This window comes from Pagrus major, chromosome 9 (genome assembly GCF_040436345.1).
Source record: "Pagrus major chromosome 9, Pma_NU_1.0".
In the NCBI taxonomy this organism is placed as follows: domain Eukaryota; kingdom Metazoa; phylum Chordata; class Actinopteri; order Spariformes; family Sparidae; genus Pagrus; species Pagrus major.
In genome coordinates this window covers 6471464-6494193 of record NC_133223.1, presented here as the reverse complement: position 1 = coordinate 6494193, position 22730 = coordinate 6471464, and the positions used below count along the sequence as shown (strand labels likewise).

General features: G+C 42.5%; 1 protein-coding gene across 1 annotated transcript in view; it reads left to right on the top strand.

Annotated features, from left to right (window-relative positions):
* The window catches only part of abcb6b (ATP binding cassette subfamily B member 6 (LAN blood group) b), a 49059-nt gene extending 26837 nt beyond the window's left edge, over positions 1-22222 (top strand). The window contains exons 15-19 of the mRNA XM_073473950.1: positions 6176-6350; positions 6527-6639; positions 7790-7884; positions 19281-19349; positions 22108-22222. Of these exons, the coding sequence (XP_073330051.1) occupies positions 6176-6350; positions 6527-6639; positions 7790-7884; positions 19281-19349; positions 22108-22222 (567 nt within the window). The remainder of the gene's footprint in view (positions 1-6175; positions 6351-6526; positions 6640-7789; positions 7885-19280; positions 19350-22107) is intronic.
* The last annotated feature ends 508 nt before the right edge of the window (positions 22223-22730 follow it).

Genomic DNA, 22730 nt, shown 5'->3' with positions numbered 1-22730 from the left:
GCACTGACCAAAGAGTCACTGAAAACCGGAAATTATTTTTGGAGATCAAGAGACAGATTCATAAAAAGATTCTTAAATGTGGGAAAACTTTACGACTTTTTCGCTGATACCAATATGGTTTGGATCTGAACTGATCAGACAAAGCTCGACTGAGTCCCTTCTAGTCTGTGCTGTCTACTCTCGATAGTTGAGGAAAACAGGGTTGTGTGTCATAAGTGGTTGCAGTTTATTTTAGAACTCCTTTTTCCCAGGTTTCCCTACAACAGTTCTCCCCATCTGTACTTACCTCTCAGCTCGCTTTAGACATGAATATATTTGATATAAATGTTGGTTTGGACCTTGAAGTTGCATTGCTTCAGTTTGCAGTATGGACAAAGTAGTGTCAATTAAAACTGATGTAGAGAGGCAAAAAGAAGGTAACTGGGTTAAGTCAGATATGTTAAGACCTGATGAAGAGATGGACAGATAGGGACAGAAAGGTTCAGGACACGTGCTGTCTGTGACCTGGGGCAGCATGCATTATATAGTATAGGATAAATTAAGCCATGCAACATTTATGTAGATGTATGCTGTGTGTGTGTGTGTGTGTGTGTGTGTGTGTGTGTGTGTGTGTGTGTGTTGCAAGGGAAAAAAAATAAGCAGAGAGAGAATTCTACCCAGTTCAGCATCCACAGCAGTAATAACAGCTTTACAGTCTGTTTTGCATTCTATAGGTCAATTTTGTAGTCAAGACCACCTAAACCAAGACCAAGACTTGACCGAGACTTCAGGGGTTGAGATCAAGTCAAGATCAAGACCAAGGCAGGGCAGGAACGAGTCAAGACCAAGACCAGTGCAAGTCCCACACTACATGACACATAATACAATGTGGAACCTGTAGACCATAGGCACTCTATAACTGATCTGAAAGATCCACATTCCCATGAAAACACCCACAGAAGACAAATGAACCCGATCAGGCATAACATTATGACCACCTGCCTAATATTGTGAAGGTTCCCCTTGTGCAGCCAAAACAGCTCTGACCTGTCAAGGCATAAACCTAAGACCTCTGAGGGTGTCCTGTGGTGTCTGCCACCAGGGCATTTTATAGTGGATCCTCTGGGTCCTGTATGTTGGGGGGTGGGGCCTCCATGGATCAGACCTGCTCCAGCACGTCTTACAGATGCTCGATCAGATTGGGATCTGGGGAATTTGGAGGCCCGGTCAACACCTTGGGCCCTTTATTGTGTTCCTCGAGCTGTTCCTGAGCAGTGTTTGTGGTGTGTCAGGGCACATTGTCCTGCTGGGGGGCCACTGCCATCGGGTAGTGTTGTTGTGATGAGGGGGTGTACTTGGTCCACAACAGTGTTTGGATGGGTGGTGTATGTCAAGTGGCATTCACATGAATGCCAGCACCAAAGGTTTCCCAGCAGAACATCGCATTGTGATGAGATGATCAATGTTGGCTGATCGGTGTATATTAGAGCCTGACTGATAGATTGGTTGGTCAGTATTATCAGCTGATATTGGCCTATCACAAATACATTGGTATCAGTGTATATGTTGTGCAATATTGGCCGATATGATACCTTTTGGTTTTACAGCACATGATGCAGAAAAAGATGCTTAGGGTGATTTATAATTATGAAATTTCCAATTAAGTTTACTGTTTCAGTGCACTGACGTCATTTTGGACAAGAAAAATTTTATTGTTAAGCTGTAACATATCCTGCCTCTGTTACTTTGTCAAGTGTTTCATAACTGTATTTGAGGGATCATGACAAAAAAAAAGTGTCTGTATCGGCTGCTATTTGACATCAAGATTCTTTATAATATTGGCATTGGCATTGGCCTCAAAAATCACATATCGATGGGGTTCTAATATATACACCAATCAACCATAACATTATAACCACCTGCCTGATATAGAGTGGTGTAGTCTGTAGTCCTAAAACCTGGAAATCAGTTACCGTTTGAGCACTTCTGGTTTCCTCGACTCAAACTCTGTGAGTTTGTTGACTTGGTTTTCAGTTAAATGCCTGAAATAAGGTCTGTGTGTTAAAAATGGCGGTTGCTAACAAGTGTCTAAATGAGACTACAGAGGTTGTCGGGGACATTAAACGTCATCACAGGGAACACGGAGACTCATCTACTCACTAGTCCGTCTTTACAGGCCGACTTTAGTTACAAACTATTCTAACTCTGACTTTACAACTTGTACATTGATCAGTTTATTGAAAACCTGTATAGTAAGTTTGGAGTAAGACGCTTAGTGGTGGTGACGATTAAGCCATGTGACTGTGATCTAGTCCGTTTATAACCTTAGCATTATAACCAACATTAGCTTTTTACTTTTTACGTATTTAATTTACGCCTCCAAAATCACAAAAGTGGTGTTCACCTCTGAAGATTAACCTGCTGAACAAAAGGTGTAAGTATCATAAACTCGTGTTTGGCACTGAGATATTTTCTGGCGATAGTCCAAAATCCAATTCAAAGGGAACCAGGGCGATGCTTCAGGGTTAGCCTACAAAAACATGTCATCACGACACTACTCTATTGTGTAGGTTCCCTTTTTTCTGAGAATTCACTTTTGGCCCATCGTGACATGGACTTAACAAGACCTCTGAAGGTATGGCACCAAGACGTTACCAACAGATCTTTTAAGTCCTGTAAATTGTGAGATGGGGCCTCCATGGATGGGACTTGGGCACATCACACAGCTGCTTGATTGGACTGAGATCTGGGAGGATTTGGAGGCCAGGTCAACACCTAGAACTCATTGTTGTGTTCCTCAAACCATTCCTGAACCATTTTTGCAGTGTGGCAGCAGAGGCCACTGCTATTAGGGAATACTGTTTCCATAAAGGGGTTTAGTTGATGTGTAAAACGTGATTCATCAGACCAGCTACCATCTTCCATTGCTCTGTGGTCCAGTTCTGATGCTCCGGTGCCCATTCTAGCCGCTTTCAGCAGTGGACAGGGGTCAGCATGGGCACTCTGACCAGTCTGCAGCCATGCAGTCCGATACACAGCAAGCTGCAATGCACTGTGTGTTCTGACACCTTTCTATCAGAACCAGCATTAACTTTTTCAGCAATTTGTGCTCTAGTAGCTCGTCTGTGGGATCAGACAACTCGGCTAGCCTTCACTCTCCACTCGCATCAATGAGCCTTGGGCGCCCATGACCCAGTCGTCTAGCCATCACAGTTTGGCTCATGTCAAAGTTGCTCAGATCGTTACGCTTCCAACACATCAACTTCGAGGACAAAATGTTCACTTGCTGCCTATACCCCACCCACTGACAGGTGCCAGTGTAACGAGATAATCAATGTTATTCTCTTCACCTGTCAGTGGTTATAATGTTATGGCTGATGGGTGTAGATGTTTACATGTAGCAGTAGGTTTTCTTGGTGACTCTTGCCTTGTCTCATAAGCCCTTTTCACATATGAACTCCAGAGAATCAGAACATTTGCTTGGTCACATATGCAGCAGACCACAGGAGATTGTCCATGTCAGATGTGTTCACACATGTTGGAAATACTTCTTAGTTTAGGTGATGGACAGCACCTGGGTAGGAGGCTACAGACTGCTTCGAAATGACTGATTTTGTGTTGCCATCAATACTACACGGATTTGAACGTGTCCGCAATATCAGCGAAAGAGTGGAAAGTAATATACAGGCAAGAAGAAGAGTATGAAGCAGCTGCAAACAATGCACAAAGATCTCACAGCAGAAAGAAAGCTGCAGATTTGTGTGGATCTGTGTCCAGCAGCAGCGGGAAATATTCTGAGCAGATGTTTTGCAGAACTTTGACGATGAGCCATTTAAACGCCATTTTTACGTCCCTGTGTACTAACACGGAAGATTGTCTTCTTGTTAACTCACCTCAGACGAAGCTTCCTTGTGTTGGGCTTGACTATTGAGTGTTTGTCCTGTAATATTGTCTTCCTGAGTTTCCTGCTTTTGCTTGTTTGTCATAGCACCTTGGGAACTCTGTTTTTAAAGGTGCTAGATGAATACATTTTATTATTATAAGACTAAATGTCATCAACAATCACCATCATAGATGTCACTCGCTCGCAGTGAATTCACCCTGGAAATTGTCGGCTCGTTCACACCTGGCTCCCCCTGTGTGAAAGGGGCTATAGAGACCATCATTAAGTACAGAAGGTATAAAATAATTACATAATACAGTGATATCACTGCAGTCATCGTCTTGACTGGTCTTCAAATAAAATCCAGAGTCCTCTTTGTCCAACGCCCAGTCAAGACTGAGTAAAATGTGGTTGAGTCTGAGACAAGACCTTCAAAAAGTGGTCTTGAGACTGCTATTGAGACCAAGATTGATCTTGAGTACGACAACACTACATACAGCACGGTCTATAAATATGACATGAAATAAAGAATGTGTGTCTCCAGGGTCAGTTTCCAATACTAGCTTCAGTTTGAATCCTGGTAAGCAAAATACTGCAGACCACCAACAATTGTGTCCCTTTCAATTCTTTTTTAATTCAAGTGGCTTTATTGGATTCATATGGTCCAAGCATCAACATCAACTATACCATTATAGTCAACATAGATAAACAAAACTCGAAACTTGATTTCAGATTATTTGGCACTTAATAAAGATTAATTATTAGTCATGCGCAGTGTTGGGGGTAACTTGTTACAAATTAATCAGTGAGAGTACTCTTTTACTTTTTTGTTTTAACAAGCAACAAAATGCACTAGTTCTGCAATTCAAGTAATCCATTATTTAGTTAGTTTTTCCTGGAATTAGTCTGTTTCTGGAAAAAATTGCTGTCTCTTCCTTTCCTTTTGTCACCACAAAAATAAAATAAAATCCCTGAAGCATTAGCACTTTCTGTTTCTCTCCTGCTGCTCAGTAGGTGGCTGCGTGCCAGCGGAAGGTAAACCTACAGTTGTGTCAGTGCTATTTGTGCTTTTATCATTTCTATGTCAGCACTCATAGTTTCCAGCTTCATTAGTTGCATTTTTAAACATCATATACTGGCTATAAGAGCCCATGTTGTATTGTTTTCATGTAAACAGCTGTGCCTAATACTGTATGCCTCTGCCCAGTTCACTGTCAGATTGTTAGCAGAATAAAGAGCTGTTGCGTCATTCCTATTACTAGGCTGTGGAGTTACCGATTATGGGCCATAAAGGAGGCTACAAAATGACGGTAGAGCCAATACATTCAAAGGTACATGTACAGTTGGCTACACACCATCTGGACAATATAACCCACATGTGCAACAAGTCGTTAAGGGGTGTCATTTTTTGTAACTCTTAAGTACTCTAACCCATTACTTTTCTCAGTAGATAATGCAGTAACGTAACAAGTTACTTTTTAATGGCAGTAATCTTGCAACGTAATGAGTTACTTTTGAAAGTAATGTTACCCAACACTGGTCATATGGGACTGGGGGCTCATGGAGTTGCAGAGCTCATGGCAAGCTGCTTCATATGTTGCTGCCAGTCTACAGCAGTCCTACCTCTCTCCCAGTAGGACTGGAAGTCACTCTGAGTCACATAGACAGAGGAACCGTGGTTTATTTTAGTAAAATATCGATCTTCAATACTTGGATATTTGTTGCAGCTCTGCCTCCACTCTTCCTTCAGTGAGAACACAACCTCTCCTCTGGACAGCAGGTCTGTCTGTGTTGGCCTACCTCCACTGCCAAGTTGTTTTCTGTTTTGCTTCAAGTAGACTGCCACAGTGTACTCTTTGTTTAGTGCTACATATGTTTCCATTTTGTTCTGGGATTTTATTAGTTCTGTCCAATAATTCTTGTATTCTCTTTTTCCTTGATCAGTATTTGGTTGGGTCGAATGTTCTCATTGCTTGTCCTGAAGCTGAGGTGGCCATGGTGTAATGATCTGAATGGTTGATGCAGAGGGACCCTCTTTGTGGGTTTGACTCCTGTTCGCAAAGAGCTTCATGAGAAAGGGGACAGTTGGTCACTTGTTTTAATATGACAATATTAACAGATGAGGATATTGGCCTAATTCAGCTCTGTGGGCAGACTTGGGAGCTTTTCTCTTCACCTGGAGGATACTTTTACTGAACTTTCCAAGTTTGTTCCATTTGGTTCAGTCTTGTTGAGGTTGTATACCTCACACCTCAATGCCATATACTGCAGTTATGCCAAAACCTATAATGCAAATACCCTTCTCTGTCCAAGGTGCACCAGTCCTCTCTGAGGTCCTACATTGGCGTGGTTCCCCAGGATACAGTACTTTTCAACGACACCATCGGCAACAACATCCGCTACAGTCGAGTTACTGCTGGCAACCAGGAGGTGGAGAGAGCTGCCATGGCTGCAGACATACACACCAGGATACTGGAGCTACCTCAGGGTCAGGCAGGGGTGTGTGTACATGATCATGATGAAAATGCTATGGCTACGTGACTTGGACTTGTTGGCTGAAGCAAACCTGTAACAGCAGCCAATTTGAATCCTGATGTTATAAAATGTGAACAGCACCTGAACAAGGATGATGATAATGAAGAGACTGGCATTGTGTCCCACCAGGGTACGACACAGAGGTGGGGGAGAGGGGTCTGAAGCTCAGCGGTGGGGAGAAGCAGAGAGTGGCAATTGCTCGAACCATCCTGAAAGAGCCTCAGATCATTCTGCTGGATGAGGTGAGGGTTGGTGTTGGATTGGTTTTGCACCTTGCTACAAACTCTGTAGATGTTGTATTTTGAAAAAAAAAAAAAAAAAGATTTGTGTACATCAAAATGTTATCAATATGACCTTAACATATTTGCATATTTGGTGCTACAGGAACAAAAACGTGAGCTGTTGCGGCTGCTGTGTCTATTCTGCCTCTGATTGGCTTCCCCAAATATTTACCCTAACCCATCATCAGTCCTCATGTCTAAATCGAACCAACCCAACGAAAGGCAACGAGTACCGACCAATCAGAGGCAGAGTAGGGTGGGTCATGCTGTCACCATGTCAAGAGAAGAAAACAAATTTAGGCGCAAAGGGCTGCAAACATTCAAAAAATATAGTGAGCTGAATAATGCTGTTAGGTGAAACGATAGGTAACCATCTCATTTTGATATGAATTATGTTATTTTTCCAGATTAATAAAATACATTCTTAAATAGTCACTCTGAGCGGGAGTACAGCGGTGACCTAGCAAAGGACAGGTTGCTGAATGCGGTGGGTTTAACAACAATCAGCCGTGATTAAAAGGGTTAGTCATTTTTCATTTTAGTGTCAGATTTGATTTAAAAACAGAAATCACTCATTTGCTTGTGAGCGAATTGATACTATGAGCTAAGGTGATTTACAGGATAGTAGCTAGTTTTTGAGACTGTGTGGGTCATTTTCATAACACACTAGACTTTTTTTTTATCCGTTTCAAAGATGTCAAGGAAGAAGCAGAAAGACCTGCTTTCATTCTGGGCAGCAAAGGGTCAGTCACCAGAGGAGTCAGAGGAAACAGTGGAGGAGACTGTGAATTTGATAGGGAATGACACAGCGGAGGAGAATGAGACTCCAGAGGACAAAGAGGATGAGAGAGCAGAAGAAACAGATGATGAGACAGCAGAGGAAACAGTGGAGAAAACAGTAGAAATGGGGAAAAGTGGAGGGATATTATACCACTTTTCCACCAAAATTGGCGAGTCTACACAGGTTTTTTAAACCATTCCCGGGGTACCCAGAACATCACTGGTACCATCTACAGAGCATCAGTGACATCAGTGAAGTGAGATGTCTGCACAGAGCCCAAAGATACTATGAACCTTTAACCTTTATACAGCACTGTGTTTGCTCCACCAGGCCACTTCTTCACTGGACACCCAGGCTGAGAGGAACATCCAGGCTTCACTGGCCAAGGTCTGCACCAACAGGACAACTATAGTGGTCGCACACAGGTGATAAACTACCAAGCTGTGTGTCATATAATTAAGGAAGCGTCCTAATAAGTATGGAACGTTAAAAGCACTGCATCAGCAATCAGAACTTAACATCGTAGCCTGTCAGCTTCATCCACAGCAATGGAATAATAGGTAATGGGATGATTTTTTTCACTGAAATTATTTTATTTTACTGATCACCACACTCCCCAAGTATCACTGAACACTTTAGAATGAACAGAAACATCCACCAGTCACACTCAGATGAAGCATGGATATGTTTGTTAATGCCGATGATACACAGCCCTTTTTTACTACTGTTTGGCAGTTCTTGTGGGCCAAAGGTGTTACCTGACATGGGGGTATAAAACACTGTAGAAATGACAGTGTTCTGTTACAAAGTGATTACAGTTGCAGTTGTGATACAGGACCAGGCTGAAAAGAAAAAAACAAATGTGAGTTAGAGAGATGAAAGGAAAAGAGGGATGTGGTGAAAGGAAAACAGGATTAGAGCGGACACAAAGAGAGGGATGGAGAGATTAAATGGAAAGCTGATTGGAGGACATGAGATGACGCGTGATGACAGGTCAACAAAAGTAAAAGAAACAGATGTCTGGTTATTCATCAGTCTGAGTGATATTGAACAAGACATGAAAGGCTGTGACACTCGCACACATTAAGATACATCAAGAGTGATGTAGCCTGTGGTGCTGAACCCAGTTTTGATCATTTCCTCTGTGTTGTACATCGTTTGTACAACGGATTGTATTTTCCTTGTTCCAAGGCTTACATTATTAAAACATGGTTTCTATTGTACAAAAGATTGACTCAATTGGTCAGAAGCGAAAAGTTATTTTGCTTGAGATATTTCCAAATCCCAATCCCAATGGTTTCATTCCATGGGATGTGTATACAATGCTGTCTGTTGTCTAACAACTTGTATTCTCTGCATCTGTGGGTTGTATCAGAGAACTGGAAAGGCACTTGAGGGGCACCTCAGGTCAGCATGATTGCTGGTTCTCATCTAGCATAAAATCAAATATTTTTCTTTAATATCTGGTGAAGTTAACTGCAGACAACTCACATTGTTATTTAATTCAGTTCAATTAATTGCATTGTATGTGTGTACTTACATTTCCATATAACCACACCATAGTTTATTGTTACATAGTGGTGTCCGCGACAACCTCTGTAGTCCCATTCAGACACACCATTTTTAAGACACGTAAGCACTTTATTGTTGGACATTTACTGGCCTATTTTATGTCAAAGAACGAAATGTGTAAATATCTTCAGCCTGTGGTACGCACAGACCTTATTTCAGGCATTTAATTGAAACCCATAGACTTTGAGAGGAGGGAACCAGAAGTGCAATAATGCTAAGTAATTTCTGGGGGTTTAGGACTGCGGTTCTCTATACTAATCATATCGTATTATGTACCCACACACATGACTGACAGATGTGTGTGCCTACAGCCAAAGAAAAACACATCTGATAGGAGAATGTTGGCACCTGTATGGAAACTCTGACCCATGCATACAGACATTGTTTACAGATGTTGACTGTGACTAGTCATCTGTGAGTAGAACTGACACTAAAGCTCTGAAGCAATAGTCAGACTCTGTTTACAGCATGCTGATAAACAGACTGATCCCCTATCATACTCTGGTAAAAAAAAAAAAAAAAAATCATGAATTGTGACTTTTGAAGTTAAAGCAACACTAGGTAGTTTTTGACCTTAAAATAATGTTTCTAAACTCAGTTAAGTGGTAGAAAAACGGTTAATAGGATGAATGGTGACGTCTCTGCAGCCTGAGGGGGGGCGCGCTGGCAGCAACCGCACTGTGTAACTTCCCAGATCGGGTAGGAACCTATCTGACGTAAAGGCGTCTAGTGCGACCTGCTTTACGGCATATTCATCGGTGGAGCCAGCAACTACTTGGATTTTTCGTAAACCAACGCCATGACCGAGCCAGCTAAAAAAGCCAAGAAGGTATTGTCTGAGGAGGTGAAGAAAAGAAAAAGAGAAAGTGATAGAACACGAGCCTGGACACAATAAATATTGGACTAGCTTACACTCGGTGGAGCTGAAAGAAGAAATGGGTTTCAAGACCGATGGTGACCTAGCCTTGATGCTACTGGATTTGTAAGTCATACATTACATATATACATATTTATTATCTTACCGACCATTACTTTGAGTTGATTTGTTGTTATGTGGTGTTCACTGGGGTACTATTTGTCCACAGTTTATAACCGTAATAAAGCCGGGAGATAATCTAATGCTGTCCGTTTCGATAGCTTGTACGTTTTCATGTAGTGACTGTAAACGATGACTAACTTACTAAAACACTATGAACGTCTTGTCTTGAAAAGTTGCAGATTCCTTAGTTCATGCAGATAATCAACGTAATTGTTGAACAGTGTGGTCGGGAGGTAACGTTAGGCTATTGTTGTTATCGGTAACGTTAGCATGCTACTGACTGTTGTCGTACTGAGTTGGTTGTAGTTATTACACCAAACACAACGTCAACTTGCGATTGTATTTAGTAACTCCCAAAAACACAGTTATATTTTCAGACGTTACTAAACACATTCACGCCCAAGCGTCGTGTTTTGGAAGTAACTTAGTCGGTGCAATCACTATAACCAACTCGGTATGAGAATAATTCTATCATGCTAATGTGCTGTGCAGCCTATATGCTAACAAACTACCAACTGCTATCTCTGAATCTAGCTTGTTGTTGGCACTCGAGTGAGGTTTTTTCAGACGATTTCGTGATTTGCTGGCTCCGTCAATAAATTCACATGTATTCATTTCCCCAGGGATGCTCGTATAGCGACAGTATTTACGACACTGGTAACAGATAATTGCGCTTCTCAACCAGCTGGGGGTAGTAATGAGTCCAAACTACCTAGTGTTGCTTTAAATTCAACAATTTCAAATATTATGTCAAATTGGTGTTTCAGTTAATTCTTTGTCTATTGTTCCCAAACACGAATGATCAGATAAGTCATCTGGTGAGTTTTTTTTTTATTTACAACCCTTGTAGTAATGAATTGTATGCTGTTCATGTTGCACTGTCTCTTTCTCTGACCTTGTATTGACCAGTAGCCTTTGAACAAGTTTATCCACCAGCTTCGTAATCTTTCAATAGCAGCAACAGATGGAGTCTGGTCATAGGATCAGGACTGTTTATAGACTTAATCAGTTGGGCCTTAAATAAAATTAAAACACACACACAATCACAACAGACACACCACGATTTCAGTTTGATGGGTGAGCTGATAATCCCTTCAGTCAACTTCAGTTATTGGATGGAAGGTATTTTCCCTTCTTCTGAACATGGCAGCAATCTACTGATAAAACCAAGCTGTGGACACCTCACCTCATTTACAGGGTGCTGACATATAGATGGTAGTGATGTACAATCATTTTGGCTTGTCAGAGCAGGAAAAGCACAGGTGACACTAATACTATTGAGCCATCATGGACAATAAAACGACCCGACACAAATTAAAATGTCTTCTGTGAAAAATGCCTATTTGAACCACCTGAAAAGGTCCAGTGTGTAGAATTTAGTCGCATCTAGCAGTCAGAGTGCAGATTACAACTAACTGAATACTCCTCGCCTCATCCTACAGTGGCTGCTAAAAAGACAAAAGGCGCTTTGTAGAGCCAGGGTGTGGTTTGTCCATTCTGAGCTGCTGTAGAAACATGGTGGTACTACATGGTGGACTTTGTGGAACAGTACTCACCCCCTTTGTAACAAAATCACTTTTCTGTGATGATACACTAATGACAGTGTAATCATGAAGTATTTTATTATGTTTATGCCAACAGAGCTTACTAAGTCCTAGACACTGATCCATAATGTGTTACTGGACAGCTGCACAGTTTTTGACCATGGTTTGAGTGAATGCTCAATTCTGATTGGCTGCAGGCTGACAATTAACTCCTGATAAACGGACACCTATGGAACTACTCAAGTAGATCCATTGAAACTGGTCACTGTTCCACACTGATGCACTACAGCCCGTATCTAATCCGATCAATTTATTTACAACAGAGTGTAGTCCTTCAGTACTTCATCTTCTGAACAACCATACATTATTGACTTTGACTCTTGCTAGCGTAATGTTAGCTTTCTGGCCAATAGCTGAGCCAAAGGGCTCTATGAGCTGAGTGAACTAGTTTATCTCCCGTTATCAAGTCGTATCTAAGTTTCATCCTGTTTACTGAACCTTATGGGATGGTAATGATTGTTAGTCAAATCCTCAAGGAGACAGTTATTGCTTGTGAAAATCTTAATATTTTCATAGCAAAATGCATGAAAATATTGAAAGGCAGTTAAAAATGGCTAAGTTTGTGCCCTCTCCCTCTCCTTCCGAAATGTGTTGATTGTTGCTCAGTGTAGCATGTTGATTGGTCAGTGAACATGAGACTGTGTAGATGTAGAGAGGAGTCAGCTGAATTTGCAGAGATCCATGCTCCCTTACAGAGGCTCAAAAGTGTGTAGAGGCTCATGAACATAATTTCAAAGCTACTGTGGGGCGAGAATCTGAAATAAAGAACACAGCAAGACTCATTTCTTGGGCTGATGATGGGGACATCTGTGGGGACTTCACTACTACCTCTCATGGGGTGCAGACATTTCCAGTCTACATATGCAGAGCACCAACAAACTAGAGTGACAACACCACTTCCCCTGCTGCTAGAGAGGAAGCAAAACCATCATCAGGTGCAACCCAGCTGAATGCGCTCCCAGTCTCCAAGCCAAAACCGGGGAGCAGTAGGTCCATGCTTTAAACGTTGGAAACCAGGACACCTCAGGAGGGACTGCACAAGATCGCATAGCTCAACAGCTGCAAGTAACCATCGTGACAAAGATCCAGACCAACGGTTGCGGTCAGAAGGTACACTAAATCCAGATCACCAACCGCAGGGGCTACATATTAGCTGTACCAAAAATAAGTCTACAGATTCCTATGACTGTAAATGGCATTTCAACACAGGCTGTGGTGGACATCGGGGCTCAGACAACAGTAATCTCTAAGGAGCCGTATCAGACTTTCTGTGGAGGTGATCCAACAAACCTACATAAGACCTACCTTCTAAATGCAGGAGTTGGAGATGGCATGAAGGCAAAAGATGGACTCAATGTCATCTTTAAATTGGATCCAAAACAATCGACTGGGATGTACACATAGCCCCCATATATGTCTCTGTCATCCTGGGATTGGATCTGATGAAGGCTCATGATGTTGTCATCCACACTTGTGGCTAAGTTTTCATTAGTTACGAACTTGTGCCCTCGGAAATAGTAAGGAGGAATGGATCAGACTATTGTGTTGCCAGAGTTACCCAAGAAGAGAACACCACCATACCACTGACATCTGAATGTGTGGTGTGGGGCAATGTGGAAGGCCAAAGGCCGGATGTCCCAGCGATACTAGAACTTTTGAACATCACAGGAGCTATAGCCTCCGGAAGTGTTGCTACCAACATGGAGAAGCAGGTGCCAGTCAGGTTATACAACTTCTCAACCAGCAACTTGGCTCTGCGTAAAGAAGCATGCCTTGGTTTAGTTGAAGCTTATCCTGAAGAGCATGTTCATTTAGGTCATTTTGCAGACGCTTTTGTCCAAAACAACTTACAGTGATTCATACATACACTGATGGCAGTGGCTGTCATGCAAGGTGCTGAAGGATACTTCGACATGCAGACCAGGGGAATCGAAACAGTGACCTTCCGAATAACAAGACGCTGGCTCTACCCCTGAGCCACAGCCGTTCACCTGAGCAAAATACAGTGCCAAGTGTGGAGAAGGAGTCAGAGAGTGCACCATCGCTGGTGATCGACCTGAGCATCTCCAAGACCTGGTTGGTGCTACTAGTGAGACACTGGACGAGGAGCAACAACAACGTTTTATACAGCTGCTGTTAACTTACCAGTCCCTCTTTGCCTAAAGTGATTCTGACCTGGGTTACCTGTCTGCTGTCAAGCACACAATGGACACCGGACTGGCTAAGCCTGTGCGCCAGCCAATGAGAAGGACACCTCTTGGATTCCAAAGTGAAGAGGAAACACATCTTTAAGCCATGCTTAAAGCAGGTGTCATTACACCATCATCATCGGCCTCTCCTGTCATCTTAGTATGCAAGAAGGATGGAGTGGGTGCGGTGGTGCATAGATTACCGCTGCTTGAACAATCTGACAGTAAAGGATGCATATCCCTTGCCCAAGATTGAAGAGTGTCTTGATGTTCTTGGAGGAGCTACTATGTTCTCAACACTTGACCTTCAGTATGGCTATTGGCAGAGCACAGTGGATGACAAGGACCGCGAGAAGATGGCATTTATCACCAAACGGGGTGTCTATGAGTACACTCTCATGACATTCAGGCTCTGCAATGCCCCAAGTACGTTTCAGAGAGCGATGGAGCTTGTCCTCAGGAGACTTAAGTGGGAAATATTGCTGATCTACCTTGAAGATTTCATTATCCTTGGTAGAGGATTGGATGAAAGCCTGGACCGGCTTGCACAGGTCTTCAAGTGTCTCCACAGCTATGGATTGAAGCTGAAGCCATCTAAATGTCACTTGCTTCAAGAGGGAGTCCTCTTCCTGGGCCATGTAGTGAGTGGTGACAGGATCCGCCCAAACCCAGCTCTGGGAACCCCCCAAAAACCTGAAGGAGCTGCAAGCTTTTCTTCGGCTGTGTAACTACTACTGTTTGTTCCAGCTGGCAACTGGCAATCCCTCTCCACAGCCTTCTAAAGAAGGGGGCTACATTCCTGTGGACAGACGAGCACCAGGATGCTTTTACACAGCTCAAGGAGAAACTAACAACTACACCAGTGCTGGGATACCCCACTGTTGGAGGCAAGTGCATCAACACTGATGCTTTGAGCCACAGTATTGGAGTCGTTCTGTCACAACTCCAGTCGGGAGAAGAGCAGGTTCTAACAAACGCCAGCAGCCACTTTAAACCAGCTCAACAGAGGTACTGTGTCACCAGACGTGAGTTACTTGCTGTCGTCTGCTATACCCGTCAATTCTGCCACTACCTACTGGGGTAGTACCTGCTGCAAACAGATCATGGCAGTCTCACCTGGCTTTTTCGGTTCAAATACCCTGAAGGTCAGTTGGCTCGCTGGCTGGAGGAGTTGAGCCAATATGAATTCCACATTGAGCACCGAGCAGGCCGCCAACATTCCAACGCTGACGCCATGTCACGGTGAACCAAAGCACATTCAATCGAATGTGACTGTTAGCATGCTGGGAAGAACTTGTCCGACCTGCCATGTCAAGGATGTAAGTACTGCCAAAGGCTTCAAGAGCAGTGGGCAACATTTGAAGATGATGTTGCAGAGGCTTTGCCCTCGCTGCAGGGCCCAGGGTTCAAGTCTGGCCTGGGCCCTTTGCTGCATATCAACCCCCCCTCTCTCACCCTGTTTCCTGTCATCTCTCTGGAGCTTTCCTATCAATAAAGCCATACAAAGGCCAAAAAAAAATTAAATAAATGAATTAATAATTGACCAGTTTATCTGATGGGTCGAAGCCTTTTCTGTTCCTGACCAAGGGGCTGAGATGACAGCAAGGAAGCTTGTGTACAACTTTGTTGCTCAATATGGAGCCCCCCTCGAGTTGCATCCTGACCAGGGTTGCAATTTTGAGAGTTCCATGTTTCAGAGTGTATGCAAGCTCCTGCAGATCAAAAAGACAAGTATTACCCCCTACCATCCTGCCTCTAACGGACAAATGGAGTGGTGGTTCAAGAGAACCTTACTCCAGATGATCTGGTGCTATGTGAATCAGAACCAAAAGAACTGGGACAAGCATCTGCCGCTACTTACCTCAGCCTACCGCAGTTCACGGCATGCAGTTACAGGGTTCACAGCAAACAGACTCGTACTCGACAGAAAAGTTAATCCCCCACAGGATATCCAGTCTGGTGCTGCAGCACTCAAATCTGACTGAATGGAGGTAGCAGATTTCCTTTACAACCTGGGAGAAGGACTACAGGAAGCACAAAACGCAGCGAGAAAGCATCTCCGCACTGCACAAGAATGTCAAAAGAGGACTACTACTTCTGGGATAGGGAAGCTGGCAAATGAGACTAAATTTAACACGAATAAGACTTTAAACATGACCTCATCTGTGAACATTTGTGCCAGATAGATTTTCATCAGCAGTGGTGGTTGTGTAATGGTGTATGCATAAACAGTGAAGCAGGTTTGACGGCAGCACAAACCTCTGAGAATTCAGTACATTACTCAGCAGAGACTCTAGTTGTCTCTCTTTATTTTTCCCTCTCCTCTCCATAAACGGGAGTGAAGATAAATCCACTTTTTAATCCCAAAAGTTAGAGAGTAATCTCTGAGCTCTCCTCCCGGTGCTAAACGGTTCTGTGTTGGGGCAGAATATGAAGTGACTCCAGGTGTTTATTCTCCACAGGTTCTGGCTCTAATCCAGACTCACCTCTGCTCAGCCCTTCACACAACACTTGGCAAACATCTTTTGTTTTTGATAGAGAGCCCCCTAGCAGCAGTTACATATTGTACGTTTAATGGTTTTAATATTGTTTTCTTCGGCAAGTGACCATGGTATAAGCAGGATAATTCCCTTCGAGGTGTCTCCGCAGGGGCAACTGACCTCAGCTGTGCGTTGGAGGGTATTAGTTCCAACCTCATCCATTTATTCCTATATTGCACCTCATCGGGCATTATCACTGACAAGAGGACCCCATGTTTAAATAAGCTGAACCTAAACTGTACAGTCATTGGACTTCTTAAACCTTTCTCATAGCATGCTTGTTATGGCAGGAAGGAAAAGCACAAGGCACAAGTGTAACTAATAATACAAACCATAGCTGCGTTGCAGTAATCAGTGTCAGTGAGCCAGGCCTGGATCTACATCTAAATGTAGATCCAGTAAACTGCCTGCTTGTAAACACACTGGATTTTTCTTGCTGTGAAGCCTGAATGAGTGGAGAAAAAACCCACTGACGTCTGCAGTCTATGAGGAGAGATATTTCTACCTTTGACCGAGGTTTTCTATCAAATATTGAAGGTGGACGTCCAAAGATAGCCTCGATGACATTAAAGCGGAGTGGTGGCTCTGCTGAAGCTTAAAGTGACATTCAGCAGTTTGGAGAGGTATGAGCTCTATGGTTTGCAGAACCCGTTTCTCTGTCCTGCGTACAACATTGTGTGCAAGGGAATGATTTCCACTGGGGATGAGGGTGACATGTCCCCCTCACTCAAAAGCCTATTTTAAGATTGAACTGTTTATCCCTAAAAATATTCATTTCTTAAGGAAAAACACTGAAAATTACACGTCCATGGACAACTCACATCTGTGCATCTTCCAACACCTTGGAAATATTTTTTCTCCATCGGGTCAAATCTTCAAGTTGAGTCCGGAGCTGAGAGCCATTTAGATCACAGAGTGTGGCTTCAATCAGACTCTCATCAGAGACTGTTCGTAAACATTAACTTTAATAATTTACAGACAAGTTCATACAGAGTTCTCCAACCCAGAACGACATACTCAGCTGTGAGTGTGTGTACGTGTGTGTGTGTCAGTTTGTTGCACGTGTATGACAGAAATGACAGAACTGAAGTGAATGACTGTGTGTATGTATTTCTGTTAGTGATTACTTAGGAATGAGTATTTTACTTTTATAAGACAGCTGAACATACTTAACATCTACCCGCACATTACTCCTCCCGCCCTCTCATTCGACACTATATGTCTCCCTCTTTCCCTTTACCTCATCTTATCCCCCTTTTCCTGACCTCTGGCACCACTGGAGATCTATCTGTCTTCCTCTCCTTCTTCTTTACTCTGTCGTTCCAGTCCTGTGAAGCGGTGATTGGTCTTTGATCTGCTTCCTGCTGTACACTCTGTGACACATTTAAGTGTTTAAAGAACATTTCTGACGTATTCCAACTGAGATCCTGTCTTCATAGCCCTGGCAATTATTTCTATTGTGAAAGGAGACATGTTCATTTTCAGATTTATATTTTTAATTTCATGTTTCTGCTAGTATAGATGTACATGCTTTAATGTTCATATTTTCTCATACTGTCCATAGTTGCAGCACCATATTCACCCTCTGTCTGAAACGTTTTTATTTAGCCCAGTTCTCCTTAAGGTCCCCCCTCCTGAAAAGCCCAGTCTGCTCTGATTGGTCAGCTACGCAAGCCTGAGCCAACACCACTCACTGTGTCTCCAGTCAGCTCTGCTGGTGTTTTTAGCTTCCAGTTAGCTTCACCTCACCTCAGGTCAATCAAACAGCAGCAACACAAACATGAAGCTGAGCAACTCAGAGCAAAATGGGCTTCGTACAAACAACAAAGCTAATGCAAATTGAGCTAGCACTGCAGTATCGACACAAAGCAGCATTTTAAGGCATCAGACCTTCTACTCGTTATTTAGTTGGCTTAAAATGAGGCCACACAATATCTCTTGACTGTTTCTCAATATTACAGCATTAGTCCAACATCGCCCCAGACAGGAAGTAGCCACATTAGCCAAGCAAAATGCTAACGCCTAATTCAACAGGCTGACCTACAAAAATAAGACAGTAAAACAACCTAAAACATGGCAAAACAGTATCAATCCATTCTTGAGCTTGTACAGTTACTGGCACTCATTGATAATGAAGTATAATAAAATTCAGACATCTTTGAGCTTGTGAAGTTACAAGAACTTGCCAGTAAAATACACACACAGATTTCAATGGGGACTTTACTGTCTCATTCCAATTAAAGTTAATCCACTGGGTCTTGACATCCTCAAATGGGAGTAGACTTGTTTGGATTCTTCCAAACAACAACAGCCCAGATAGCACGCACACATCTTGCAGACATCAGCGCAACAAGTAGAAGTTATGTTGAAAAGACGAAGTATGGGAAGCTTTTGCTGATTGGGAAGATGTTGCTGACATGTTGATGCCTGGGTAATGTGTTGCACTGACAGTTTTAGTTGACACAGTTTAATGCACAACAGTACTTGCATTCACATCTGAACTGTATGTGTGGTGTGTTCCAGGTTTGAAGTGATTTTGAACTTTAAATATGTTTCAGATCCTCCCCCTCATTGATAACTTAGTAGTTTTGGGTGTGACATCACTAAATCAAATTGTCAGACTCAACCATTAGAGTTTTTCTCCACAACCACCTGGCAAACCCTGAAAATTAATTGGAGATGCAGTCTGAAGGGGCTCAAACGTGCTACCTGGAAATAAAGCCTATATTTAGATTATGTTCGATGACAACTGAAAGAATTTTACTGGTATTCTATGTCTTAATAGCCTATTATCATTATGATGTTTTTATTAAATGCCTGATAAATAACTATACAAATCACTATACAAAGAGGAGTAATGTTTGTATGATGTTGCAGGCTGTCCACCATCGTCGAAGCAGACCAGATCCTGGTGCTTCACAATGGACAGATAGCAGAGAGAGGGAGGTAAGCCTGTTTATTCAGCAATACACACAAGTAAAGGATTATTTGAGTGGCAAGTATACTATCAGGATATTTTGATGTCATCCTCTGTGTGTGTGTTTGTGTGTGTGTGTGTGTGTGTGTGTGTGTGTGTGTGTGTGTGTGTGTGTGCGTGTGTGTGTGTGTGTGTGTGAGTACGGCATGCGTGCTTGTGTGACACCTGAGTGATTGTGTGTCTTAAGTGCTTTCAAATTTGTTATCTTTGGATCAAAACCTCAGAGTGTGTTTTTGTGTGTGACCCTTAAACCTTCTGGTATCAGCCCCAGAGGCACGCACACACACACACACACACACACACACACCGCCGAGCTGCCACTTGCTTGCCGATGCGTACAGTCCTTTGATATAGGATCTGTTATGAAGACTTCCTTTGTCACACACTGAGGTCACATTTGGACACACACAGGCAGTGACAAAGAAGAGACACAGGAAGTGATATATGTCACTTTCTAAAGTAAAATTCTGCTAAACGTAGATCCGCAACTGAATTTCAAATGCACATCAACAAGAACACAAGGGCCTAGAGGGTAAACACATGCATGGACTTCAGTTGTCCCTGCAGGCATGTGTGAGAGCCACCAACCAAAAACCATTTGTCTTTTGATCTACACTGTGATGTAAACACCAGTCAGCCCATTTAACCTCCGGTGTCAGAATACACACTGTTTCTGCCACAAAGAGTGTGAGTGTATCATGATGCAGGGACAGGAAGAGGCCTCATCCCGTCCTCAGGCTGTCCTCCTGCTTAACATTCTTTACGAGGACTATGTCCGGCTAATTCTGATCACTGTTTACATGAAAATACAACACCAACAAACTAACTAACTAACTAACTCATCCATACTGAAAATCCCTTCTTCTTTGTTGTCCTGTTGTCTCTGTCTGCCAGCATGTGTTAAGCAGTGGGACAGACACAGTCCAGTTGCTCTGCTGAGTCTCAGATGGGTAAACTTGGCTTCTGTCTCCTCCCACACTGTTGTCAACATGTTTTATTATCATTTACATGTTAATGTGTATGGTAATAAAATCCCCAGTGCGTGGTGTCTTGAAAGAGAAAGTTGGGTTATTAGAGTTTTCCTCCTTGCATAGCCTGCCTTCATGTACCAGGATGCATTGCATGCAACGTCCTGACGCTCCACCCCCTAATACAGACCCTGCTTCTAAGCTAGCAGCACAAGGCTACATTAGCTGCTACAAGCATAACACACTCATATCTCCAACAGAACTGCTGACTGTCAGGTTGAATTGTTCGTGATGTTGTCACCAAGTTTGGAAAAGAAGAATTTGCGGAATAAAAAAGACAATATCTCTGCTGCATCAGTTTTGAATCATGTGTCCATCGTGATTCTTAGGTTGTATATTGCAACCAAATGAACACCCCTCGTCTCAGCCTCCACTATGTTGGCTGCTAAAAAACATGAAAAACATTAAAAGGCTGCCTCCAGAGCCAGAGTTTTTTTCTGTTCTTGGCTACTGTAGAAACATAGAACAAGAACACAGTGATTCTTAGTATCAGGTGATTAAACACTGATGAAAACATGATTATGAATATTAAAATTCATTTCTGTCAGTAGATGACTCTAAATCCTGCTGTACTGGACCTGTAAGATGAATTAGACAAGCCTGTAATTTTTCTATTTCCTTCATCTTCTTTCCTCAGATTCATCTTTTGACCTTCTCTTTCACTCTCTCTGCCCATGTCTCTCTTTATTCCCCCTCCCCTTCTGTTGTCTCACTGTGCTTGTTTCCTCTGCTTTAACCTGTTCCCTCTCTTTCTCTCAGTATCTTGCTCATTTTCTCTGTATCCTCTATTTCTGACCCTCGCTGTTTCTGTCTCTCTCCCTCTCTGTCTGGCAGTCCAGACAGTAACAGACATGTGGTTTTATTAATTCATAGTAAAGTTGGTTAAAGTCTGCAGGAGGACAGCTAAACTTTGTTTTTAAAGCAGCTCTGGTGTCACAAGACATTATGAGTGGCCCACCTTCTCCCCTGCCTGCTCTTCTTTCACTTGAATTTCCATCCTTTTCTCAAAACACAAGTGTCCTTTTACTTAATCTTTTCATCCCTCACAACAGTGGATTAAACAGAAGAAATATGAGGTGACAATGAACGTTTTACAGATTCGTTCAAAACAAAAAAAAATGTGTGTGCCAGTTTGCAGGCCTGTACAATACAAAGATTTCCTTGTTATGTCAATAACAAATACGTAGCCCTGACGCCATTACATTTCCTACGAATTGTATTTGCTAATGGTTGCTAAATTTGTTTTACATGAAGTTTATATTTAGACGACCGGGTTGTCCTCTTACATTTTCTTATCTTATGTTTGTTCTTTTGTTTGTTTTGTAGTCGCGTTCAAGAGCTGGGAAGAAGCATCATGACATTTTGGAAATCCAAATTGGGTTCTCTGCTGTCCCATGCTATTTGTTTTAAAAATGAAAAAATTATAAACAAAAAACTTTAAGGAGCTGCAATGTAAACACAGCCTGGCTTTGTTTCCGTCACTTTTCTGGGAAGAATCTCTGAAGCAGTAGCAGAAGGAAACAGGACATTCTGTGTATATGTATATACAGAGGGGGTGAAATTTACATGAATGTGTCAGCAGGGAATCAGAATCATGCAGGCAGAGAAGGATTACAGACCCTTTTTGATCATGTGGTTTTGGTAATTTTTGTAATTTTCTTCTTGTCTCACCCAATTCTCCCCTTTCTGTTCCTATCAGACACGAGGAGCTGCTGGTCCAGGGAGGTGTGTATGCAGCCATGTGGATGAAACAGCAGAAAAGTCTCGACACACAGACAGAAACACAGATGAACAATCAGACTCAAGACACCTGACAGTGAACTCATTATCAACATACTTTCTTGTCACACTCATGTACATTAATCTCATGTATCTGCACCTGTTGCTAAAGTCTGGAGAAACATCATTGACTTCGACTTGATGTCATAACTCAAATAGGAGCAGTAGAAACAGTTTACGACAATGACATCACTTTTCTTCATTGTTGTTAATGAAGCATTACTTTCATTTCTCCCAAGAATTACAGTATATTTTGTATTCAGTTTTCACTCAGCATTGGGAAGAATTGACTAAATGTCGAAGCGTGAGCTCCTCTGCTGCAGAACAACATCCAGTGGTCAGATGTGCGAGTCGTTAGAAGCTGAGGCGATTATGTTACTGGGAATGTTTTGGTAAAAACATCCTGGATGGGCTGAAAATGCAGATGTCAAAGGTTGCTGTTTGGAGTAAAACTATATGAGCAGCCTGAGGGCCTCTTGGAGGAAGACAGATGGAGAGTGTGTTTTATCTGGAACTCTCTCGTTAGCAATAAAAGCCTCTGAA